Source organism: Brachyhypopomus gauderio, chromosome 7 (genome assembly GCF_052324685.1).
Source record: "Brachyhypopomus gauderio isolate BG-103 chromosome 7, BGAUD_0.2, whole genome shotgun sequence".
Taxonomy (NCBI): Eukaryota; Metazoa; Chordata; class Actinopteri; order Gymnotiformes; family Hypopomidae; genus Brachyhypopomus; species Brachyhypopomus gauderio.
In genome coordinates, this window is record NC_135217.1 from 27741948 (window position 1) to 27764247 (window position 22300).

Below are 22300 nucleotides of genomic sequence, written 5' to 3' on the forward strand. Positions count from 1 at the left end.
TCAAAGATATTTTATACTAGTTTAGGTTCCTTTTATGGATGTAAAAAGACTAAATGATTTTGCATACATTGACACACAGGCATGAGTGGGCTGTTGGGTCTGAAACACATACCATGTTCTCGGGCAGCAGACTGCTTATTTTTAGCATGCACAGTGCATACATCTGAGAGTAATGCAGTGTCACTGCATTTATGTACAAGTGGGAACACCAAAGGTTCCTTCATTGTACCAAACTCAACCTGTAGTTATTCAGGTAGTGAACTCAACTGTTCACTCATGCACACCATTTAGGCTACCGCTCTCCTGATAAATTATGATATGAATTCACTACGAGAGAAAAAATTAACTAGACAACTTAGCAATAAGAATTTCATGCCCAACTATATGTAACCTTTCTCAAATGAAGTAAGACTCCACTGATAACACCTCCCACCTATTCAATTTATATTTGACATTTTCCAAGATAAGGCACTTATCTTGAAGTGGTGCTTTATGTAGACCAACTCTGGACTGGAATAGAAATTGTAAGATGGGATTTTCAAGCAACCCACTTTTCTCCTGCCTTGGACACTACAGGAAGAGCAGTAATGGATTGATAATTAGAGGCCCGTATGGTCTGGATTAAAAGACAGGTGTAATTACTGCAGACCGAAAACACTACTTCACTAATAGACCCATAATGGTGACTATCAAAATAATCAATAACCCATGTTTTTTTTTTAAACAAATGTAAAATCCACCCTATAATCATTCATTTCAATTTCACATATAAACCTATGAACCTTTGACTTACCTCTAATGAAAGCACTATTTGATAAGAAAGAGCAAAATAACCAACTGTAAATTTGCTAGGACCTAATATTTTTTTGTTGAATTTAGACCCAACTAAATGAAACATAATGCATTCAAAATTGATTTATCATCAATTTAGCATCTGTTTGTCATGAAATATTACAACTAAAGGGAACTGAAGAATATCTTGGATATAAAATATTGGTATTAGTATCTTACTTACAATGTTCTCAAAAGAACAAAAACAAGAACAAGTTTACTATTTCTAACATGTGATTCGTGCTTAATGACATTTAATATTGCAAGAGATTTTCTTTAAAACAGGCTTTCATAGATACTTTCCCCAATGTTTTTAGACAAAATGTGGGTGAGTTGTCTGATCTTTCAGGGAAATGTTGTATTTTGAACCTTTATTTAATATTTACAGTCACCTGGCATTAAATATGGCCATTGTTTATATTTGAAAACTCACTTGAGCACCACTCTTAATTTTTATGTATTACCAGAGATGATGACTCGAGTCTTGCTTCTGATGTCTTTTGAAAGACTCAACTTGTACTTTTGCATAACTCTATTTGATACTTAAGTGTTGGGCAAAAGCAAGAATCTAACCAATTGTTTGAATTAAACGTTTCCAGCTAATCTCACTTAAGTGTCTTGCCTGTCAGTTTGCTCAGGCATAGCATACACTGTCTACCATTTACATTCTGTACTGACTATAAAATACTCCCTTCTTCAGACATATTCTACATGAAACTGTGAACTTGCTAAACCCTATTAACACTCATATAGCACCCTATAACTCTGCATACACTATGTTCACAGGGTGCTGGGCTGCTGTCAGTTTCTTGAATGAAAAGAATCAAAGCAAGAGGATGAGTATTATCACAAAAGGTACACCAACTTTCGAATAAGCGTTGTCTCGGTATAGGATTTCAGACACACTGAATCTTTAAAATGTAGTTATTTATATAATACAAAAGTATCAAGTAAAAAGTTACGTATCTCATTTAGTAACACCGGGCAACAAAATGTTTACTTTTTTTTTTTTGCTTAAAACAGGTAAACTAAAACAGGTAGACCTTATAATACGTTGTACACTTAATTTAAATGTTTCTAGATTTGTTTCAACAGGCATGGTTTGTAAGTGACAGAGCAATTAAAACTAAATAAATAAATACATCCATATATAATTTATTATTTCTGTTTGGTCTCTCTGTCTCTCTCTCTTAAAAATAAATAAGGCGGTTATTGATGTATGAATGTGATTTTCACAATATTTAGCCTTAGGCAAATCCCTCTTCAGTGCCCCAGGTCCGACCCTGAGGTTATACTTTCCCTGGCAACACTTTTACACATGATACAAATGAGAATTTAGAAAAAATACAAAACATACGGGGATAAAGAAATTCTGAAAGATTCAGCATACAAAAATAAATACACAGGTCTCCTGTCATCCAAGAGAGGAGTAGTAGGCTAGCTAGCATACAGCAGCTAAATAAAACCAATTATTTACACAACTAAAAGCTCGTAATTGTTTACATCTTCGGTAACTTCGTATAACTGTTTAACATGAGGTCGCTCTACATTTGTAGTTTGTAACTGTCATGAAACGGCACATTCCCCCATTCACATGGCCATAGTGATTCGGTCCACGTTGTTCTGATACACACCTGAGCCTCTCACCTGTCTCTTGTTCCCCCCTCGTTTAACATAAGTGTATTTAAACCTTCATGTTTGCTTAAACCTTCACGCTTGTGTACGTTTGTTCGTCTGTAGTGAAGTCTGTTCCTCGCTCACGTCGCTGGGTTCAGTGTTTGGGTTTCTGGATTATGTTCATTGTTGTGTTCATTGTCTGACACAGTTCCAATCTTTAAATCTAGACTTAAGGCTCACCTGTTTAGTCAAGCCTTCAGCTAAAATTCCCCTTGTAAGGTGTAGGGGCTTGGGGGCCCCCAGACGTTGAGATTTCTGGTGATCTGAGATGTTGATGCTGTCATCCAGCTGTGTCTTGGCATTACTCTATTTGTGACTATGACTTGACTGGAAAGCAATGTCTCAGTGAGCCCTCATGCCTGTGGTCACCTCTGAACCTCTCCCTTTAGTTATGCTGCTATAGATTAGTCTGCCGGAGCCACATGCTGATCACTGGCACGTGAGCTACGTACATTTAAATCAACGGTGGTTTAAATTCATGTCCACTCAGTCTGTATTATCTATCTTCTTGCATGGCTCTACCCAAGACGATTGGATACAGGCACCTGGGGGATGGTCTGGCTGCCGGTGGATGTGCTGATACCGGGGTTCACCTGGGGAGTAACACTGCAGTCGGAGCCTACAATACCAGCATCACTGCTCCGACACGGAATGAAAGCCTGGCATTCATCAACAGACATTTACAGTGACAATATCAAAACCCAGAACTTTCAATTCTACCTTTTACCTAGTCTGATTGTGTGAATTATGTGTGACTTGTGTATTTGTGTGTTAACGGGCCGCCCAATGGAGGATGGGTTCCCTTTTGAGTCTTGGTTCTCCCGAGGTTTCTTCCTATTCCCCACCATCATAGGGAGTTTTTCCTCGCCACTGTCGCCTTTGGCTTGCTCATTAGGGTTCTGGACCCATAGTATTGTTAACCTTGTAAACCCTGTAAAGCTGCTTTGCGACAACTTGAGTTGTTAAAAGCGCTATACAAAAAAACTTTGATTTGATTTTGATTTGTGTTAGCTTGCTGCTGTGAGAAGGTCGTTTGGTTAGCAATCGTAAAGTCAAGTTATCTTCAATATTACTCATTGAGTTATGAGTATATATGGCAATATGTTAATTATTGAACTTAATGTTTCAATAATTGATGAACTTGTGATGAACTTATGTTTGTAAAATGCCTATGATACCTACGTAGCGTTAGCTTGATGCTGTGAGGTCACTTGACAATTTAAACCTCATAAAAATCAGCGTCCTTTAGTATTAATCAGGTCTTGAGTTGAGCTGTGAGTCCACCAACAATATATGGTCATTATTTTTGAGTAACTTGGGTCAGCTCATTTTTTTAGAACTTTTTCAACGTTTTGTGGTGATGTGAACCATCTCTCAACCTTTTTACATGTCTCATTATCAGATTACGGGACTTTCATATCAATGACGCAACATGTGGTGAACCTGTTGAACCTGTTTCCCATGCATCATCATTTCTATCATATGGTTTTTAGCCAGAAATCACGCTGCATGTGTGATTTATTACCCGTTATTTGACTGATGTGCCGAGGCGATACCGCTCCGTGCACCCCGGTCATCTCACGGTTAACGGCGCAGGGCGCGGTGTTCGTGTAACGGGAGGATGGGAACGGGGAGTAAAATTAGTCTGGCTTCGCAAATATACTCCATTAGTTTAAAGTGCCCTCCATAAAAACGATTAAAAGTAGAAAACAATTTAATTAAAAACTACTTTAAAAAAATAACGGAGTGAAATGTAGCGCGTTAGTTTTACAGCTGACGCTTTTAATGTAGATTTGGGAGCTGATGACTAGTCAACGGTACGAAACGGTGTGTAAAGTCTTAAAAATATGTATTTTTAACGGAACAAAGTCGTGTTGGTTTGTCATTAGTGTTGTGTTTAGGTCACCCTGATATGTTGCTGGTATCAAAGTAAGGTTCGGGCATCAAAAATCCCTCAAGTGTTGTAAACATTGTGGCTCACACGTTTAGCAGCTCCGTGTGAGGTGGCGGCTCTTCGCCTCTCCTCATCCCCAAAACAACGGCCCTTTCTTGTGCTGAACCAATGAGAGAGCCCCTGTAGCCCGGAGAGGGTGGCTCTCAGCCCAGCTACCGCACACTTCTCACCGTTCCCAGCGAGTCTGAGGGGAAACACGCAGCTCCTAGCGCCCGTGCTGCCTCACGTCTAGCGTGGTGAACCATGGAGCTTTAGACGCGGCACATCCCGCTGGTCAAAGCCCGGTCCCGGGACTCGAGCTGGAGGCGCCAATACTCCGACCGGGAGGCACAAATGATCTCATAGACAATATAAAGTTAAAAGGTTTGGGCTTTAAATGATATTTTTTAAGTTAATGTTTTTTAAAGTTGAGTTTTGCTCGTAGTGGTCATTAAAAGTCAGCTGTGGGCCGTGCAGGACGTTGACACGGGCCTGGCGTGAGAACAGCGACTCCGGGTCGGCGGGTCCGCGGCTGGTTCTGCGTATTTGAAGGGAGTGGACACGGTGGCGCTTAGACCAAGTGTGTGAACGACTCGAACCCAACGACCTCATAAAACAGCCCACACTGTTTATGTTATTAATTATATGTTTCCTTAGTTTCGGTGTCATTACTCACACATCTAAGTAAAGTCATTTGTAATTTAAGCAATAAATTAGGTTTGGGATACTGAGGCTGGGGTCGCGGCCGCGAGAGATCCGGTTACGAGCGCGGGCGCGTGCACGTCTTGAAGAACCGCGTGGTTCGTGGACGCGCGTCACACACGCTTATCACCGCAGGACGAGGCCACGTGAACGCGGAGGAGCCCCGCGGATGAACGCGGGCTACTGCAGCACTTCCTGTCCCCACAGAGTGCGACTGTACGCGGAGGGGCGGGTGGGGACTGCCCGGAGCCCTCGTTCCTACACTGAAAGACAGAGCCGAGTGTTTGGCTCTCAGTGCGAGCCGCTGTCCCCCGTGTAGAGCAGCTGCGTCCGCCTGGCGTCGAGACCCGAGCGTTGAGATGAAGAAGGCTCCACAACACTGTATGTATCCAACTTGATCTGTGTAACCCTCGAACGACGGGTGTCGGTATTTTTACTTAAATCTCGTTTATTTGACCGACTCATCTGTTGTTACTGTACTCTTTAAAACACGGACACTTCAGTCGCTGTATATGTTACATCTCATTGCATATATATAAATGTAATCATAACAGTTTACATAAAATACGTGCGTTTTATGAATTCACTTACATATTTTCAATAATATTGGCTTTTTTCCCTTGATTGCTTAATTCACGGATCTACGAATATGTGCCAGAAAACTACTTTACACAAGATGACACTTCTACACGCTGTTTTAAAAACTACTTTAGGTGTTCTGTGAAACTTTAATTCCAAACACATTGCGCACGTTTAGCAGTAAACCGAAGTTTTACTTAGTGCAGTATGTTAATAGTGAAGGCATGTTCAATGGAATCTGCCAGTTGCATTTGTTAAATCTGCACCTAAGCTTGGCGCCCCTACACACACACACATAGACACACATTCATATATATATATATATATATATATATATATATATATATATATATATATATATATATATATATATATATATATATATATATATATATATATGTGTGTGTGTGTGTGTGTGTGCACTCCTAAAGCGCACACACCCACCATACACATTCACAAACTGCCATGCCAGCAAAAGTTTGGACATTGCTGACTGAATGTATGTTCTTTGTTGTCGTTATCTAATCTATTGTTTATGCTTAAAGTTGCTTCTAAGACAAATGTAAATGGTTAATGTTGATGGCCTATATATAACACCCCCTATTATTATATAATAAAAATAATAATTAAATTCTAAATACATTTTAATTTTATATTAAATTAGTTTTTATAATACATTTTACAGTTTTAAATACAGTTTTTAATACATAATACATTTAATGTGTTGAGGGCACATGTGTGCTGCCTCATGAAGCTGGTGAAGAACACCAAGAGAATCCAGAGCACCATCCCCAACTGTCCTGTCATGGGTGACTCTGAACTACTTTACAATCTACAGCCTGTGTGTGTGTGTGTGTGTGTGTGTGTGTGTGTGTGTGTGTGTGTGTGTGTGTGTGTGTGTGTGTGTGTGTGTGTGTGTGTGTTCCCTTTTCTTTTTTTCTTTCACCAGTCCAATAGGTAAAGGTAGCATCTTGGGTCATTGGACTGGCAGAGTATGGTTTTGTTTTCTCAGAAGTCTGATCATTTGCATACAACCTTCACATCACATGCTGAGTTGCACATGTACAGTTACCTCACTGTGACTGCTTTTGCAGCCATATAGGAACAGACATTCTCTCGCATGTTAGATTTGCCATTACGGTTTTTTCCTTTATATTGCACTTGCTAAGCTGAAACATTGTGGAATTCATTTCTTATTTTGGCTATACAAAATGACCAGTGGGACTTTTTAGTTTGGGGAAGTCAATGTTTCTTTAGGTGCTGTAACTACAGAATCTCCCAGCTGTAAGGCACAGTCACATCACATAAGACCATGTGTGACGCATGTGTGAATATTACACATTCACTATTATTTTTGTTTATGCTCAGTAGTTATAATCTTATTCACATAACTATTGTGGTGAGTAAGAAAAGCTAAATCATTTAATCACAAAGTCATCTAACTGGTAAACTGCACCCTTAGTTCCATTGTCTTGGTCTTCTTGATGTGGACCAAAATATTACATTGAAGTTTAATTACTACATCCTGCAATTGTGATATGCTTTGCAGTATTGCCTACTAAAACACATTGGTAAACTCATCTTTTAGTATAGGGAAAGGTAGGCCTTTATCATTTTCACCAAAATTCTGACTGTTAGATCTTGTAAACAGTGAGATGTACATGGAAAATCCAAGGTTGGCCAAGATTATTAAAGCAAACACTCACACATACACACAAAGGGCTTGGTATGGCATCATTTACATTTTGCAGCCAATATTGCAATTAATACAGAAGACCAGGTATGTTTTATATCCTTTATGTGGTGTTCTCTTTAGATACTTGTATAAAATGAACATGCTTTTTTTTGCTTCACCTAAAATTCCTGGTGCTCGGAGTTGGTGAACCGAGAATGCTGTATGGAATCATATATTGACATAATTGGCTGCCTGGCTGCCTCATCCAATGGGAATGTGTCACTTTGTGAGCAGCAGACCACGCAAAAGGTCCATGTACTGTGACCATAGGCTTGTTGTTGTCAACGACAAGCGATTATAAAGACGCCTATTGAGGACGATCACGTGATGGAGTCCCGAGCCAGGGAAAGAATGTTAGAACAGAGCAGGACCTTGAGGAGTTTGCGACAGTCTCTCTGGTCTAATCAGCAAGGTGGTTGTGATGTTCAGAGGTTTGGGGGAATGTTCAGGATAGCCTATATCATACAGATCACAAACATGTGACAAGACCTTGAGTTGTGGTCGTGATGTTCAGAGATTTGGGGGAATGTTCAGGATAGCCTATATCATATAGATCACAAACATGTGACAAGACCTTGAGTTGTGGTCGTGATGTTCAGAGATTTGGGGGAATGTTCAGGATAGCCTATATCATATAGATCACAAACATGTGACAAGACCTTGAGTTGTGGTCGTGATGTTCAGAGATTTGGGGGAATGTTCAGGATAGCCTATATCATATAGATCACAAACATGTGACAAGACCTTGAGTTGTGGTCGTGATGTTCAGAGATTTGGGGGAATGTTCAGGATAGCCTATATCATATAGATCACAAACATGTGACAAGACCTTGAGTTGTGGTCGTGATGTTCAGAGATTTGGGGGAATGTTCAGGATAGCCTATATCATATAGATCACAAACATGTGACAAGACCTTGAGTTGTGGTCGTGATGTTCAGAGATTTGGGGGAATGTTCAGGATAGCCTATATCATATAGATCACAAACATGTGACAAGACCTTGAGTTGTGGTCGTGATGTTCAGAGATTTGGGGGAATGTTCAGGATAGCCTATATCATATAGATCACAAACATGTGACAAGACCTTGAGTTGTGGTCGTGATGTTCAGAGATTTGGGGGAATGTTCAGGATAGCCTATATCATATAGATCACAAACATGTGACAAGACCTTGAGTTGTGGTCGTGATGTTCAGAGATTTGGGGGAATGTTCAGGATAGCCTATATCATATAGATCATAAACATGTGACGAGACCTTGAGTTGTGGTCGTGATGTTCAGAGGTTTGGAGGAATGTTCAGGATAGCCTATATCATATAGATCACAAACATGTGACAAGACCTTGAGTTGTGGTCATCTGGATTTTTTGTGTTTACCTTTTATTTTTGCAATGCTACCCAGATTTGCCCTCATTAATGAGAGCCAACACACGAGTAATTTGGGCTTCCGTCCAATGCACCAGTGAACATGCTTGTATGAGCCCACTAACCTCCCAGCAGTGTTTAGGTAGGAGGCATGTGTCAAAGTTACATGAACATGAATGACAGGATCCATGTTTGTCCAGTGGAGTTGTGATCAGAGTATTACAATGCATCTGCCGTCTTCCTATTTTGCATATTGATGCATATCCAGTTAAGCAACGTGTATGCATCATGACATCCACATGATGTAAAAGAGTGTGATTCATTAGACCAGCTCGCCTTCTATCAGTGCTCCACAGTCCAGTTCTGGTGATCTGATGCCCATTGTAGGTGCTATCAGTAGGGGCGAATGTGTCAGCATGGACACTCTTGACTACACAGTCCCATAAACAGCAAGCTGTGATTTCCGTTCTGTCCTTACGCCTCTCCATCATAACCAACATTAAATGCTTCAGCAGTTTGTTCTACAGTAGCTTTGGCATCAACCCAGACGGACTAGCCATCGTGACTAGCCATCGTGACTAGCCATCGTGACTAGCCATCAGTGAACCTTGGGCACAAATGATCTTGTCACCAGCTCAGCAGTTATTATTTGTATCAGTTTTGATAGGTACTAATCCTGGGAACACTCCAAAAGACTTGCTGTTCAGATGTGCTGGCCAAGTCGTCTAGCCATAACAGTTTAACCCCTGTCATAGTTGCTCAGATCCTTACACTTACACATTTTTCCCAATTCCAACACATGAAATTTGACTGTTCACCTGCTGCTTAATATATTCCAACTCTTGATCGGTGCCATTGTAACGAGATAATCAATGCTATTCACCTGTCAGTGGTCTTAATGTTGTGGCTGATTGATGAGCAGCCTATGTGCTGGTTGTTATTAATGAAACCTCAGTGGAAAGGTCTAAGTTCTAATTGTCTTGGGGTTTGACAGCATGGTCCAATCATTGCATTAAGAAGTCAGTCAAGCTTAGATTTTGGTTTCATGTCGAAATGCACTGCTAAATGATGTTGAATCAGAATAGGTCCCATTAGTCTAGGTCTGGAGAGTTAGTTGAGGGCAGTGAAGGTCCTGCTAGCTCATGCTAAACAGTCTAGTCAATGCTACAAAGAATGCTATGTGTTTGCAGACAGAGTGGAGAAGTGGCTGATAGCGACTCCTGTCTAATGTTTGCATGTGCTTTGTTTAGGAAGGGGACCTATACAGACACCATCTTCATTTTCCTATCGCTTAAATGTAACTGATGTCCCAACTGACTGGTTTCTCTAAACTACATTGTCAGCTGGAAGCATAAGTTTTTTAATTAATTAATTTTTTATTGCATAACAGTGTACGCTTTACCTGGAAAATATATATGTATGTATTTTGTTTATTGAGCATGCATATTTTGGAAATCAAACACTGAACATAAACTACAGAAAGGCTGTATAAATCTTGTATAAATCAAACACTGAACATAAACTACAGAAAGGCTGTATAAATCTTCTCCTTTTTATCACACTGATGACTCTTAATTACGCACCTATGGATGTTATACTATGCTGCTTTTAATGAGGTAGCATATATGTAAAGGCAATGTTGTAATTTTTGAAATGTACATGCTAGTTCTGTAGACATTCTTTAATATTATGTAAGGCATGTGTTTCTTTGTCTTTCTTTATGAGAAGAATGACCCTTATGACCCTTTGCATATTTGATTTCATATTTCAGTTTATTGTGGAAAATCATACGATTTGGTCTTGTTAGCAGAACTGCTAGTCTTCCCTAACAAACAAGTGTTTGACCTTCAGGAAACACCTGAGTTCATAGCCTCAAAACAAACAGATGGCTGGTTGCCAGGCTTTTCTTGTGATACTAGCACCCAAAAGGTAGGCTACAGCTCAGAAACATTACAAAATGTCATATTCCAGCAGTTTAGTACTTTGCCTGAAGGCCAGGTTTTATAACAGGCCCCTCTTTTGGAGACCATCCTATATAATATGTTCTTTGGGACGTTAAGAGTTTGTTTTGCATGTCTCCACATGCCTGAGAAACTCTCAATTCAAGTCCCCTAATTATTCGGTTGTACAGTGTCTCTAGTGTTTCTAAATTTATAACTGTGTCATATGTTGAAGCATGTTTGAAATGTAGTTGTGTTTGCGGGTATGTGTTAGAGACTGAATAACCGAGGCAGTGTGTTTTCATATGTGCTATATGCTTTGAGCTACAGCTACAGCAGACTTATATGTGACATGCATTGGATTTTAGTGTAAAAGTGGACTGCCTAAAATAATACAGTAGTTCAGAAGTTAAGCTCAAAATGCTCATTTATATCATGGGTTGCTGGTCTCAATCTCTTGCATGGAGTGGTTAAACTTGACACTTCTTATAAAAACGTTTAAATTTGGCACTTCATATAGATAAAGTGCAGTGTCATTAATGTGGGTTTGTTACCAGAAACACATGATAAAGAATAATGTCAGCATACACACGGATACACGGCGTACACAGAGATGTTTGGCACATACGTGACACAGAATGTTTTTGTATTCCTTCATTGTTTCAAGCAAAACAACAATGATAATCTCTGTCTGGCCCTGGGACATTGTCTGGACATATTACACTGCTGTTGTGTTCTTATATGTCTCGCTCACAAAAGTTATGGGTAAGAACTACAGTGAGAGAATTGCACCATATTTGAGGACAATGTCTTAATATCTTGGTTTAGAATGACTGTTTCTGGTGAAGCTGACAATAGAATTCATACCAAACATGGGTGTCGACGGAAGGCTTCAGAGCCGGATTATATTTCTGCTTTATTGGTTTTGATTTGAAAATTTGATTAAAAGCTTCGAAATACCTGGCATCTTTTCTCCGTTCTGGTGTTGACATTTTGTTCCTGATCTCAACCTCATTATCCCTGGTTTTTCTATACAGCTGGAAGCTTTTGTACTCACTGTATATAGGCCAAGGAAAAAATGCAAACATATTTTTCTTCTCCTTCTCTCTCCCCCCTTGCCCTCTCTCTGTCTCTCTCTCTCTCTCTGTCTCTCTCTCTCCCCCTTGCTGTCTCTCTCTCAAGTATTTCCTTTGTGGAGAGGAGCTGAGCGGGGGCAGGGCTGGAACTGGCCTCGCTGTATAGCATGGGAGGCCAGCACGGGGGTAGCGTCGCAGGCCTTTGACTGGCCCGTCTGGTGCTTGCTGTGCCGCGGAGGGAGGGAGAAAGTGGAGCGGGCCTGTCGGAGAGGGAGAGCCGCGCTCCGACTGCCCGCCAACATGCTCCGCATCAAGCTCCCTCACCTCTTCGATATCCACCAGGTGCCGAAGGTGGGTTTCAGTCATCAGACGAACGAGCTGGGCTGCACATGTTTCTATATATATGCACAAAGCCTTGAGGAGCACTTTGGCACAGCTGATGATGAATCTCCACCCGAAACATCCTGTTTCTCTGGAAGCCTTGTGCACTTCACCACAATTTTGAATACCTCTCTCTCTCTGTTGGTGTGTGTGTGAGTGTGTTCATAAAGGTATATTCATATAAGTGGCATGTTGCAATTTGTACATGAATGACTTTTTGAGAAACAGATGATTTGAGAAACAGAAATGTAAGATTGCCACATTGCCCTTGCTTTGTTGAATATAGGGTTTAAATAATCAAGGTCATTCATAGAAAAATATACCTCTAGGAAAATGACCTCTTTGAAAGAGGCTAATTGAAATCAGGTGTTCCAGTCAATTCTGCTCTGAGCTCAACCTGCCCCACCACAGTAAATAACACCATTTTGATTACCTGTTCTGCACACCAGAATTACTGTTACAATGTGTGCAATATGGTGCAGCACGGCCTGAGAAGGGAGTTTTGAGATCCTCCAGGTGGACCTCAGAACATAAGAGAGGCTGGCTCACACAGCACAGCAGAAATGCAAAAAGAGTCAGTGGCTGAAGCAGAAGGTCAGAAGGTCAGAAGTCCTGACCTCAGTTCCCCTGCAGTGCGGTGCTGTGATCAGAAGTAGGCCACTCATATACCAAAATGAAATACAAACTGAAACATTTTTATACAGAAAAAATATGCCAAAATATCTCCAGATTGCAGTAGAGGACAGATCAGCCTTTGCATTGAAGGTACTTCCGTGTGTGTGTGTGTGTGTGTGTGTGTGTGTGTGTGTGTGTGTGTGTGTGTGTGTGTGTGTGTGTGTGTGTTTATGGTATCTATACATATATTCAATAGCAGACAAGGGAAAAAAAGATTCTACAGATCATTTAGCAGTATGTGCGTGTGTGTTGTCATTCAGGTGTTTCGAGAGGAGAGCATCATATCGGGCTACCGGCACCCTCAAAGTTCTGCCATGGACTGCGTCCTGAGCAGCTTCCACATGAACAATGAGACGGTCAATATCTGGACCCATTTCCTGCCAACCTGGTGAGAGAGCTAAGCTAGCGTGTGATCCAGTCGCTGCCAGACTCCCTGGCTGATCAGCTACGGGGCTTTGGAGAGAAGCGGATTATGTTACAGTGTAGTGTGTAGTACTGTATTTCTCATTGGTTAACAAGATAATCAAAGGTTGCTTTTCAAAAGCTTCACAAACTCAAAAAAGTTTTCTGATTTACCAAGGCTCTCTCACTCTCCCTCTCACTCTCTCTCCCTTCTTCTCTCTCCCTCTCACTCTCTCTCCCTTCTTCTCTCTCTCTCTCACTCTCACTCTCTCTCCCTTCTTCTCTCTCCCTCTCACTCTCTCCCTTCTTCTCTCTCACTCTCACTCTCTCCCTTCTTCTCTCTCACTCTCCCTCACTCTCTCTCCCTTCTTCTCTCTCTCTCACTCTCTCCCTCTCACTCTCTCTCCCTTCTTCTCTCTCTCTCTCTCTCTCTCTCCCTTCTTCTCTCTCTCTCTCTCTCTCTCCCTCCCTCTCTGCAGGTACTTTGTGTGGCGCTTCTGCAGCTTGTGGTGGACGGTGAACTTCCTGACGGAGAGCTACGCGTGGCCTCTGCTCGTCTACATGCTGCTGGTGTGCGTGTACCCGTTCACGTCCAGCTGTGCCCACACCTTCAGCACCATGTCCCCCGCCGCTCGACATATCTGCTACTTCTTCGACTACGGAGCCCTCAGCCTCTACAGTCTGGGTACGCTCCGGCGACCTGCCTTAACCCCCCCGTGCCCTCTGACCCCGCCCTGCCTCAACACCCAGTCTTCGCTCGCGACCTGCTCGTGCTGGTGCGGCCTGGCCTCGCTGAGGGAGGCGATTATCTCAGACTCCACGTGTTTTGGAGCTGGTAGATAACGGTGTTGGTTGGGAGATAATATAAGCTTTTAGAGGCTAATGTGACATAATGGAATCTCTCAGAAAGCGTTAATGGTTACGGTTTTTGTTATTGTGACTTTTTATATGTTTCTGCTTTTTGTTGTGTTTAGGTTTTTTTGTTTTTTGGACTGTACCATAAAGGTCACAATTTAATTTCCTAATGATTCCCAATTTAAAATGGGTGTCTCTGTGGAGCCTGCTGGGTAAAATAGTATTTAGTATCTCCATTAGCTTCCTTCTCTAACTCTCAAGTAGCCCTGTATCCTCAAGAGTAGTGTAGAGCGATCTGACCCCATGGCCAGAGCTCCAGAGCCGTGCTCTGTCCTGCCTGCTACAGGCTGTACCCTTTCTGTTCTTCCGCTCTTTGCCACGAGCCCTTGATCACAGTTCTATATCAGAGCATGTTTGGATAATCACCCCTCAAACCCTGAATTATAGTTATTAAGGACCTGTACCCATGCCTTTTCCCAAGAACAAAATACGGGATTAGTGCCGTTTGCATGTTTTTCATTCGATACAGTACAAAAAGATTAAGATGCCATACTTTTTACAAATATGTTTCATGGCCATATTGACATTCTGATAGCTTGTCTTTCAGCATACATGACCGTACAGTATGGTGCCACCTTTGCTTTGCTTATTGCATAACTGCAAGCTTAAATAAATAAGCCTGTGAACGTATTTGACGTGCACATAGACGGGCAAAATCCAGATAAACCCAGGGTGGACTTCATGACTTAGAGGCAAATCTGGGATGTATCCCTGGTTTGCAATAATCTTATTAAAACAACATCATCTTGACCGTCTCAGAATCTATGCATGTGGTGGTTTCATGGGCTCTACCTCTGACGTCGTAAGTGATGAGACCCTGATAACGCACAGAGTGCATCAGTAGGCTTGAGTTTGCGCCTGCTACGATTTCGGGACATTTTAAGACACTGTTGTAGTGGTTTTAACAGTTCTTTATTCTCCTGTAGGATGTGCCATTGCCTATGGCTTCTACGCGATGCCTGAGTGCTGGGTGAACAGTTGGCTCCATCAGCATTTCGTGCTCATCGCCATCGCCAACACGGTGTTCTGCACCAGCATGTCCTGCTACTCCAGGTAGAGAAGTGCAGACGTGCTTGTGGAACGCCCACTCTTGACCGCAGAGAACGCAATGCATCGCTTCGCCATTTCTCATTAACGTCTCCTTCCGGTCTCATGCATTTGTTTGGACTCACTGTGGCTAAGATTGACACCGTATGACACCCGTGGCACGGTTGCAAATTTGGGAAGTTGAGCAAGAGAGGAAACGATTGCAGGTTGGGAATGTACACTAGAGATGTACAACTAGCCTAATCACATGACGGCTCGTGAGACATCTAACCTGAAAGCAATCAGGAGCTGCTTAAAAGAAACCCACAAGATTTTAAAATGACACAGTTGAGCACTGAACACCAGGACCTTCCCTTCTCCAATGTGTGCTATTCAGTTCCTCTCCGCACAAATCATGTGAATATCATGCAAAGTGCATTACGAAGCTGGGGGAAAATTGGCTTCCCGTGGAGTGGCAGTAATGCAAGCTCGTTTGAGGAGTGATTGGCCTTATTTGCTGCAGGGAAACGGTGACCTCTGAAGACACTGAACTTTTTTGTTTTTTGCCAGGTTCCTGGAACTACAGTTCCCACACAGGAGTAAAATATTAAGAACAAGCGCCTTTGTTGTTCCATTCGTGTTTGATTCCATCCCCCTTTTTTACAGAGTAAGTATGAGAAGCTATTTAGACACGAGTTCAGTATTGAAATATTACAAAGGTTGCAGTGTTGTAGCTACTGGTTGGTCATTTAGACTGGCTTGCAATTCACCAGTGATTCCCAAAATATCTCTTTCTGCTGTGTGTGTGCGCATGTGTGTCTGTGATAACATGTGTTTTGTGTACACGTGTGTGTGTGTGTGTGTGTGTGTGTGTGTGTGTGTGTGTGTGTGTGTGTGTGTGTGTGTGTGTGTGTGTGTGTGTGTGTGTGTGTGTGTGTGTGTAGCTGCTGCTGTGTTTCGGTGGGAGTTGTAACCACCCTGAAGCTCTGCCCAGCCACAGCTACCACCTTCTGTTCGCCTTCCTGACGGGTTTCCTGTTTGCGTCTCACCTGCCTGAGAGGTTGGCCCCGGGTCGCTTCGACTACATCGGTACGTGCCCTCTGCTTACTCCTTCGGCCCCGAAACCTGGATATGGTTCGTTTTTAGCCCTATTGCATTTCTACTGACTTAATTCATTGGCCATGACTGTAGTCATGAAGTCATTAAGTTCACATCATGAATCCACTTCCCCTCGCTGGTAGTGACCAACAGATTGCTTCACTTTTCTTCAATTCATGTACAATTCAGCCAGTACAATACAGTATAGTGGAGTGTAGTACAGTAGAGTGCAGTACAGTAGAGTGTGTCCTGTGTGATACGTCCTTCAGGCCACAGCCACCAGCTGTTCCACGTCTGTGCCGTGGTGGGCACCCACTTCCAGATGGAGGCCGTGCTGGCTGACATGGCCTCGCGGAGGGCATGGCTAGCCGCACACTCGTCCGGCCCCACCTTTCTGTGCACACTGGGGGCCTTCGTCCTGGCCGTCCTCCTCAACCTGGGTCTCATCGGCCTGTTCAGCGCCAGCCTGCTGTGCGAGCCCGAGCAGAACACAGCAGGCCCCAGCGGGCCCCACGCACTGCAGCGGCCTTCCGGGACCAAGGAGGAATGACGGAGCACCCCGCCGATGGAGGTGCCCACAGCACTGCAAAGTTTTGGTCAAATGGTTTATATGTACACTTTATAAACAACTTAGCACTTACGTTGCAGGCTCTTTTGCCAATGGATAAGCTTTGGGTGTGGATGTCTGTCATTTTTTTTTTTTTACTAAAACGTATACTGACTCCACATAACATAAATTTGCTTATAAGCATATGTTAGCTGAAGACCCTGATATAATTAAAGACCTTTTAGTTGGTCATAGAATTATTCTGTGGTACTAAATGAAAACACTGAGCATTCTTAAGAGTTTTAGAAAGGTCTAGGGTTGAATGAAGCAAATGCTGGGTGCTAGGACTGGTATTAACACTGATGCTCACATTCGCTTCCATAAGTATTTACATTCAGAGTATATTGGCTGAGAACTAATACTGCCCATGGAAAACTTGGGTACTGATAGACTACCGAAAAGTTGATGTTAAGCTTTTCATGAATGATCTGAAATAGTAACAAATACTAAATAATCACTGATACAACACCAGAGTGATGTACACATAGAAATTTTAGATTTATGAATTTGAGCTTACAATCGGTGTTTTGACCCAACAAAAATGACAATTCAATAGAAAAACAGTGTTTTTATACAGCCCTACTGAATTCTGTACTGCAAGTGCCTTCTGGGGATTTTAATTCCTAATTACTATGATGGTGTTTGTCACTACTTTATATAAATGTTATTCAAAACAAACTGGAAAACATTAAAGTGCCACTGGTCAGGGACCTTAAAGATAAAAGGGTTCTCCAGTAACATTAGTTCTTTCTAATTTTTAGCATTTTAACTTGAAGTGTACTTATATATATTAAATATATTTAGTTAATTATAGAGAAGAGCCAATAAGATTTTGTAACTTGATTATAATAATAAGCAAATTACATTAGTCTGATGAAGGATTGGAAGCCTTCAGATGTAGTACTCACTAACAGTGTTAATGATGTTGCATGCATAGCATTTGTGATTGATTACACACCAACAGTAGTGTATTTCTAATTGATGCTGACACATCTGTTTAATTCTGCTTAGGACACACAGTAACAGAACATAGTTTTGGACTGGACCAACATTACACATTTGTTTGAATATATCTACAAGTATAATACCATTAATTAAAAGAAAGGGCTACTTTTGTAAGTGCACAAACATTTTCTTTATTGCACAAACATAAACTTTATTTCCTTTCACTGTGTACTACAAGATTTATTTTTAGAAAAAAAATGATGTGATTATTCGTCTCCACATGTTAAATCTTTTCAGTTATTCATAGAATATTCTGTGATTTATGTGTAACATGTGTAACATGTGTCAGATCCTATGTGTCCTTGAATCTTCCAAGCATCGGTGTTGTCAGGTTCTTTGTGCACATGATGAAACATGAAAACATCTAGTGAGCAGGTCAGGTCAGTGTAATATTATTGTGTTTGTGGCTGATCTCTGGCGGTGGCATTTTGACGCGGGGCAGAGTGCAACGATTGGTGCTCAGCTCAGCATGGGCTGTTTCTCCCTCCACTCCTGAGAAATTCTAGGCGTCCGATGATTTGCACACACATATACACTTTGTTTACAGTTTTGCTGTGATTCTGTCTCAGCAGTTATCTGGGGAACCATTGGGATCAGACATCAGCTCCCCACCATGTTTAATGGCAGGACTGTGGCACTTAACAAGATCTTACAGCCTCTCGTGCCTTTACAGAACACACTAGATCACACAGAAACTGAAGGTCCAATAAACATAATAATATGACTAATAAAGTCTGAGAGAACTGTGTTGGTCATTTACACTAATGTGTTTTTGTTAAAAGGCCAGGTACATTAGTAGTACCTTCTCTAACAAGCTGCGGGTTTCTGGTAGGCATGGAGACATTCTGTTTCAGGGTACTGAAAGGGGTCGCGGGGTCAGGAGGGAACAGTAAGTGCTATGATGGCCTGCGGAGGGAATGGTCCTGTATCACTAAGAGGCTCCATCAAGCCCCCAGCCGCCCTTACCCGGCGCTCCGCTGGAACGGGTACGTTCTGCCCGCCTCTGATACAGCCCTGCTGGAGGGGACGTAGCACAACCAGGTCGTTGAAAAGCGCGGATGCCGTAGGCTGCTTGGCTCGGCCGTAGCCTGGGGGTCGTAGCAGCGATGCTCTGAAAAATGTGCTTTGGCATTCTCTTCCCGTGTTACTACACAGATGGATGAGGAAACATATACAGTCCTTGGCTCCATTTTAAGTCAGGGATTGGTTTTACTCTTTTTTTTAAGGTTTGGTGGTTATCATTCCGTTATGTAGATCTTCTACAATATATATATATATTTATACATATATAAAAACACGGAAAAAACTGTTTGATCAGTTTCTGAGAAAGTATGATAAAGGATATTTGTTCATGTTGTATTACAGTTAAGGACATTGTGGATTGTGTAGGGGGAAAATACCTAAAGAGAAGGCAAGAGAGATTAATCTGTACCTAGAATATTCAAAATTGTTAATCATTAAAATGCATAATTTTCCACATAAAATTTTTCTTTTTCCATTGTTATCTACGTTAAACTTTGTTGTCTTTCAGGGTTGAATGTATCATTTGTGAGAAAAAAATAGGCAGTAACATTGATTGATGGCCAATTTTGCAACTGTCAAAAGTATTTTTATAACATTTTGCTACCACTTATGAAAATCCAATTGTCAGTGGGATAGCCTTGAAAATAAAAATGACTAATTACTGCTTGATTGCTTATTTGTACTTTGCTCCCACACATGTTCATGCTATTTACAGAATGTATATGCTGAAATTGAATTGAAAGTTCAACACATTGCAATATGTTGCATTCAGTTTTTTTCCACACTATAGTGTTAAAAACTATAGCATTATGGTCTCGCTGCTTAGCCTGATAATGGGTGATATGAGAAAAATATTAAAATTGCGTATATGATTTTTAATTACTAATCTAATAAATTATTCAGTGTATAAACATTGAACTACAGTTCAGTTACACAGAAATTTCCTTCTCTTATTCATCCACTGAGTACGAAATTTTTTTAGTCATATCTGTTTTAAACTGATAATGATCAGAAGGGGGCGTAAGTGTACCAAATACATTTTTACTGCCGAGGAGGAACTACAAATACGAGGCGTTTAGTTCTCTGCCAGTTCATCCGTGTTGATTACCACATTAACCTAATTGTTCCAGGACTGGAGCTCTAGCTTCTGTAATCAGATGGAGGATTTCTTTAATTATCACAGATTCCATAACTGAGCAATTCAAATCTCATTTGAAACCTGCAAGCTGTATAACAGAGTGGGTCACCTGCAAACCTGTTGGCCTATTTCTCTTTTCCATTCAAACTCTAAACTTCCAGCCAAAATGCAACCCACACCTTTATCACATTGCAAATATATCTTATTTACAGATGAACCAGAGTTCATCTGGTTCAGCTTACGTTCATGCTTTTTGCACAAAGGTTACGTAATATTAAACTGGCTTTGTAAGATAGTTAGAGAGTACATGACAATGAATACAGCAGATTAAAACAGCCAGGAATCAAAAGAAGAATAACTGTAGTCTTTGATAAGACCTGGGTTTCTTTCTCCCAAGGGTGCAACACACAGATATACAGCTGGGATCTGTATTCAAGCCCAGCAGTGTCAAGTGCTTGTGAATGAAGGACGAAAATTGCAGTGAGCAAAAAAAAATAATTTATGTAGATTTTTTAGATATTTGATTTTTCTATTTTGAATTTGAGAATGATGCATATGGGTGCTAAATACAAGAAAAAAAATAATGTGTCTTATTTTGATGTGAAGTTTAATTTTGCTTTGAGCAGAGAGCTCCTGAATTTAATTGTTGCTTCATTTTACCACGAGTTTGTGGGATTTGGGTACACTAGTGTTAACATAACGCACATAGCTTCTGTAACACTGTCATTCTATAACATTGTTCTTACATAGGCACTAGAATTTGTGAATGTGTTAAACATTATTGTGTTAAAAGATTAATGTGTTAAAGATTGGTCAGGATGAATGAATAAATAAATACATAAGTAAATTCTAATATTTAATAGTCTAGCCGCAAAATAATAATAAAAAAAAACATACAGCCTTTCAGATTATATACTGTTGAAGGGTACAGCAGTTGGAAGTGATAAGGTAAAATACATAGAATGGTTTTCCAAAAAATAAAAAAGGGTGGGGTTGTGTAGTAGCAGGTCCAGGCTTGGCTGCCCTAGAGAGACGCATTTAAACACCTCTGAGAAGAGTCTGGAGCAATAGCATCACCCACGTCCATATAACGCTCCCTGGGAGCCCTGTTGGCACCTTCAGCCAGGCCAAACTTGAAGATGGGTGTGTTGATCCCATGGAAAATGCTGTTTGTGGTTCTGCGTGTTGATAAAGAAGATGATTTTAAATCAGGAAAGATTTGCTGTGGTGACTGGAGGGTGGGGCTGGGTCAGTTTCTGTTATCTAAAATTTATTTGGTTATGGTTAATTTGTCAATTTTGTGTGTTATTTTTGAGTTTTACATCTTTTTCACACTTGCTATTGTAAACCCATTTTCAGGTTGCTGGATATGTAGTAAAATATCTATTGATTCTTGAATGACTGCTATAATGAAAATATTTTGCCATAGTCCTGAACTATTCCGAGATTCAGAGCCACATTTCCTGTGATATAGGCTTGATATCCTTCATGTTTTTATAAGAAAGTGCTAGTGCTGTGTTACAGTGTGAATGTAGGCCTATGCTACAGTCAAGATCAAAGAAATGTATTCAAGAAATTGGAATGAAAATCTGTAATTCTAATCCAAATGACCACTTATCTAAATGCAAACACATTTTGCCAACATGCCACACTTCTTACTTATTATAACTTTTATTGTAGGATCATGAGAATTTATATCGATAGATAGATAGATAGATAGATAGATAGATAGATAGATAGATAGATAGATAGATAGATAGATAGATAGATAGATAGATAGATAGATAGATAGATAGATAGATAGATAGATAGATAGATAGATAGATAGATAGATAGATAGATAGAATTTGTATTAGTATTAGTGAGTCAGAGGCAAAAGCCTTTTTTGAAGGATGCCCTGAATAAAACAGAAACGATGATGAAAGCTTTATTCAAATAGTAATATTTATTTGGATGGTAATTACAAAGGTTGAAGTCCACTAAAACTGAAATTGTGTCATTTTTGTGGGTTAAAAGCAACGTTTCTGTTTGTAACCAGTATGAATGTACTGTACTGCTGTACTGCTACAGACACTGCAATTAATATAGCTACATAAAGGATGAGTGATTGAGTTAGCATGATATCCACTAACAGTCCCTAACAGCTAACAGTACTTATTAATGACATTAGTTTGTGGTGAAGTTTTCTTTTAAAC

At 40.8% G+C, this 22300-nt stretch overlaps 1 protein-coding gene across 2 annotated transcripts; it reads left to right on the forward strand.

Moving 5' to 3' along the window:
• Nucleotides 1-4674: 4674 nt before the first annotated feature.
• paqr6 (progestin and adipoQ receptor family member VI) lies at nucleotides 4675-19630 on the forward strand. 2 transcript variants are annotated; one of them, XM_077012967.1, is made up of 8 exons: nucleotides 4675-4825; nucleotides 11942-12186; nucleotides 13152-13279; nucleotides 13773-13978; nucleotides 15135-15261; nucleotides 15805-15901; nucleotides 16179-16323; nucleotides 16602-19630. In XM_077012967.1, exons 2-8 carry the CDS (start codon nucleotides 12136-12138, stop codon nucleotides 16880-16882), a joined length of 1035 nt encoding a protein of 344 aa, XP_076869082.1. In that variant the 5' UTR covers nucleotides 4675-4825; nucleotides 11942-12135; the 3' UTR covers nucleotides 16883-19630. The 2 variants fall into 2 exon arrangements, with proteins under 2 accessions (XP_076869082.1, XP_076869081.1); XM_077012966.1 differs by lacking the exon at nucleotides 4675-4825 and adding an exon at nucleotides 4859-5524.
• The last annotated feature ends 2670 nt before the right edge of the window (nucleotides 19631-22300 follow it).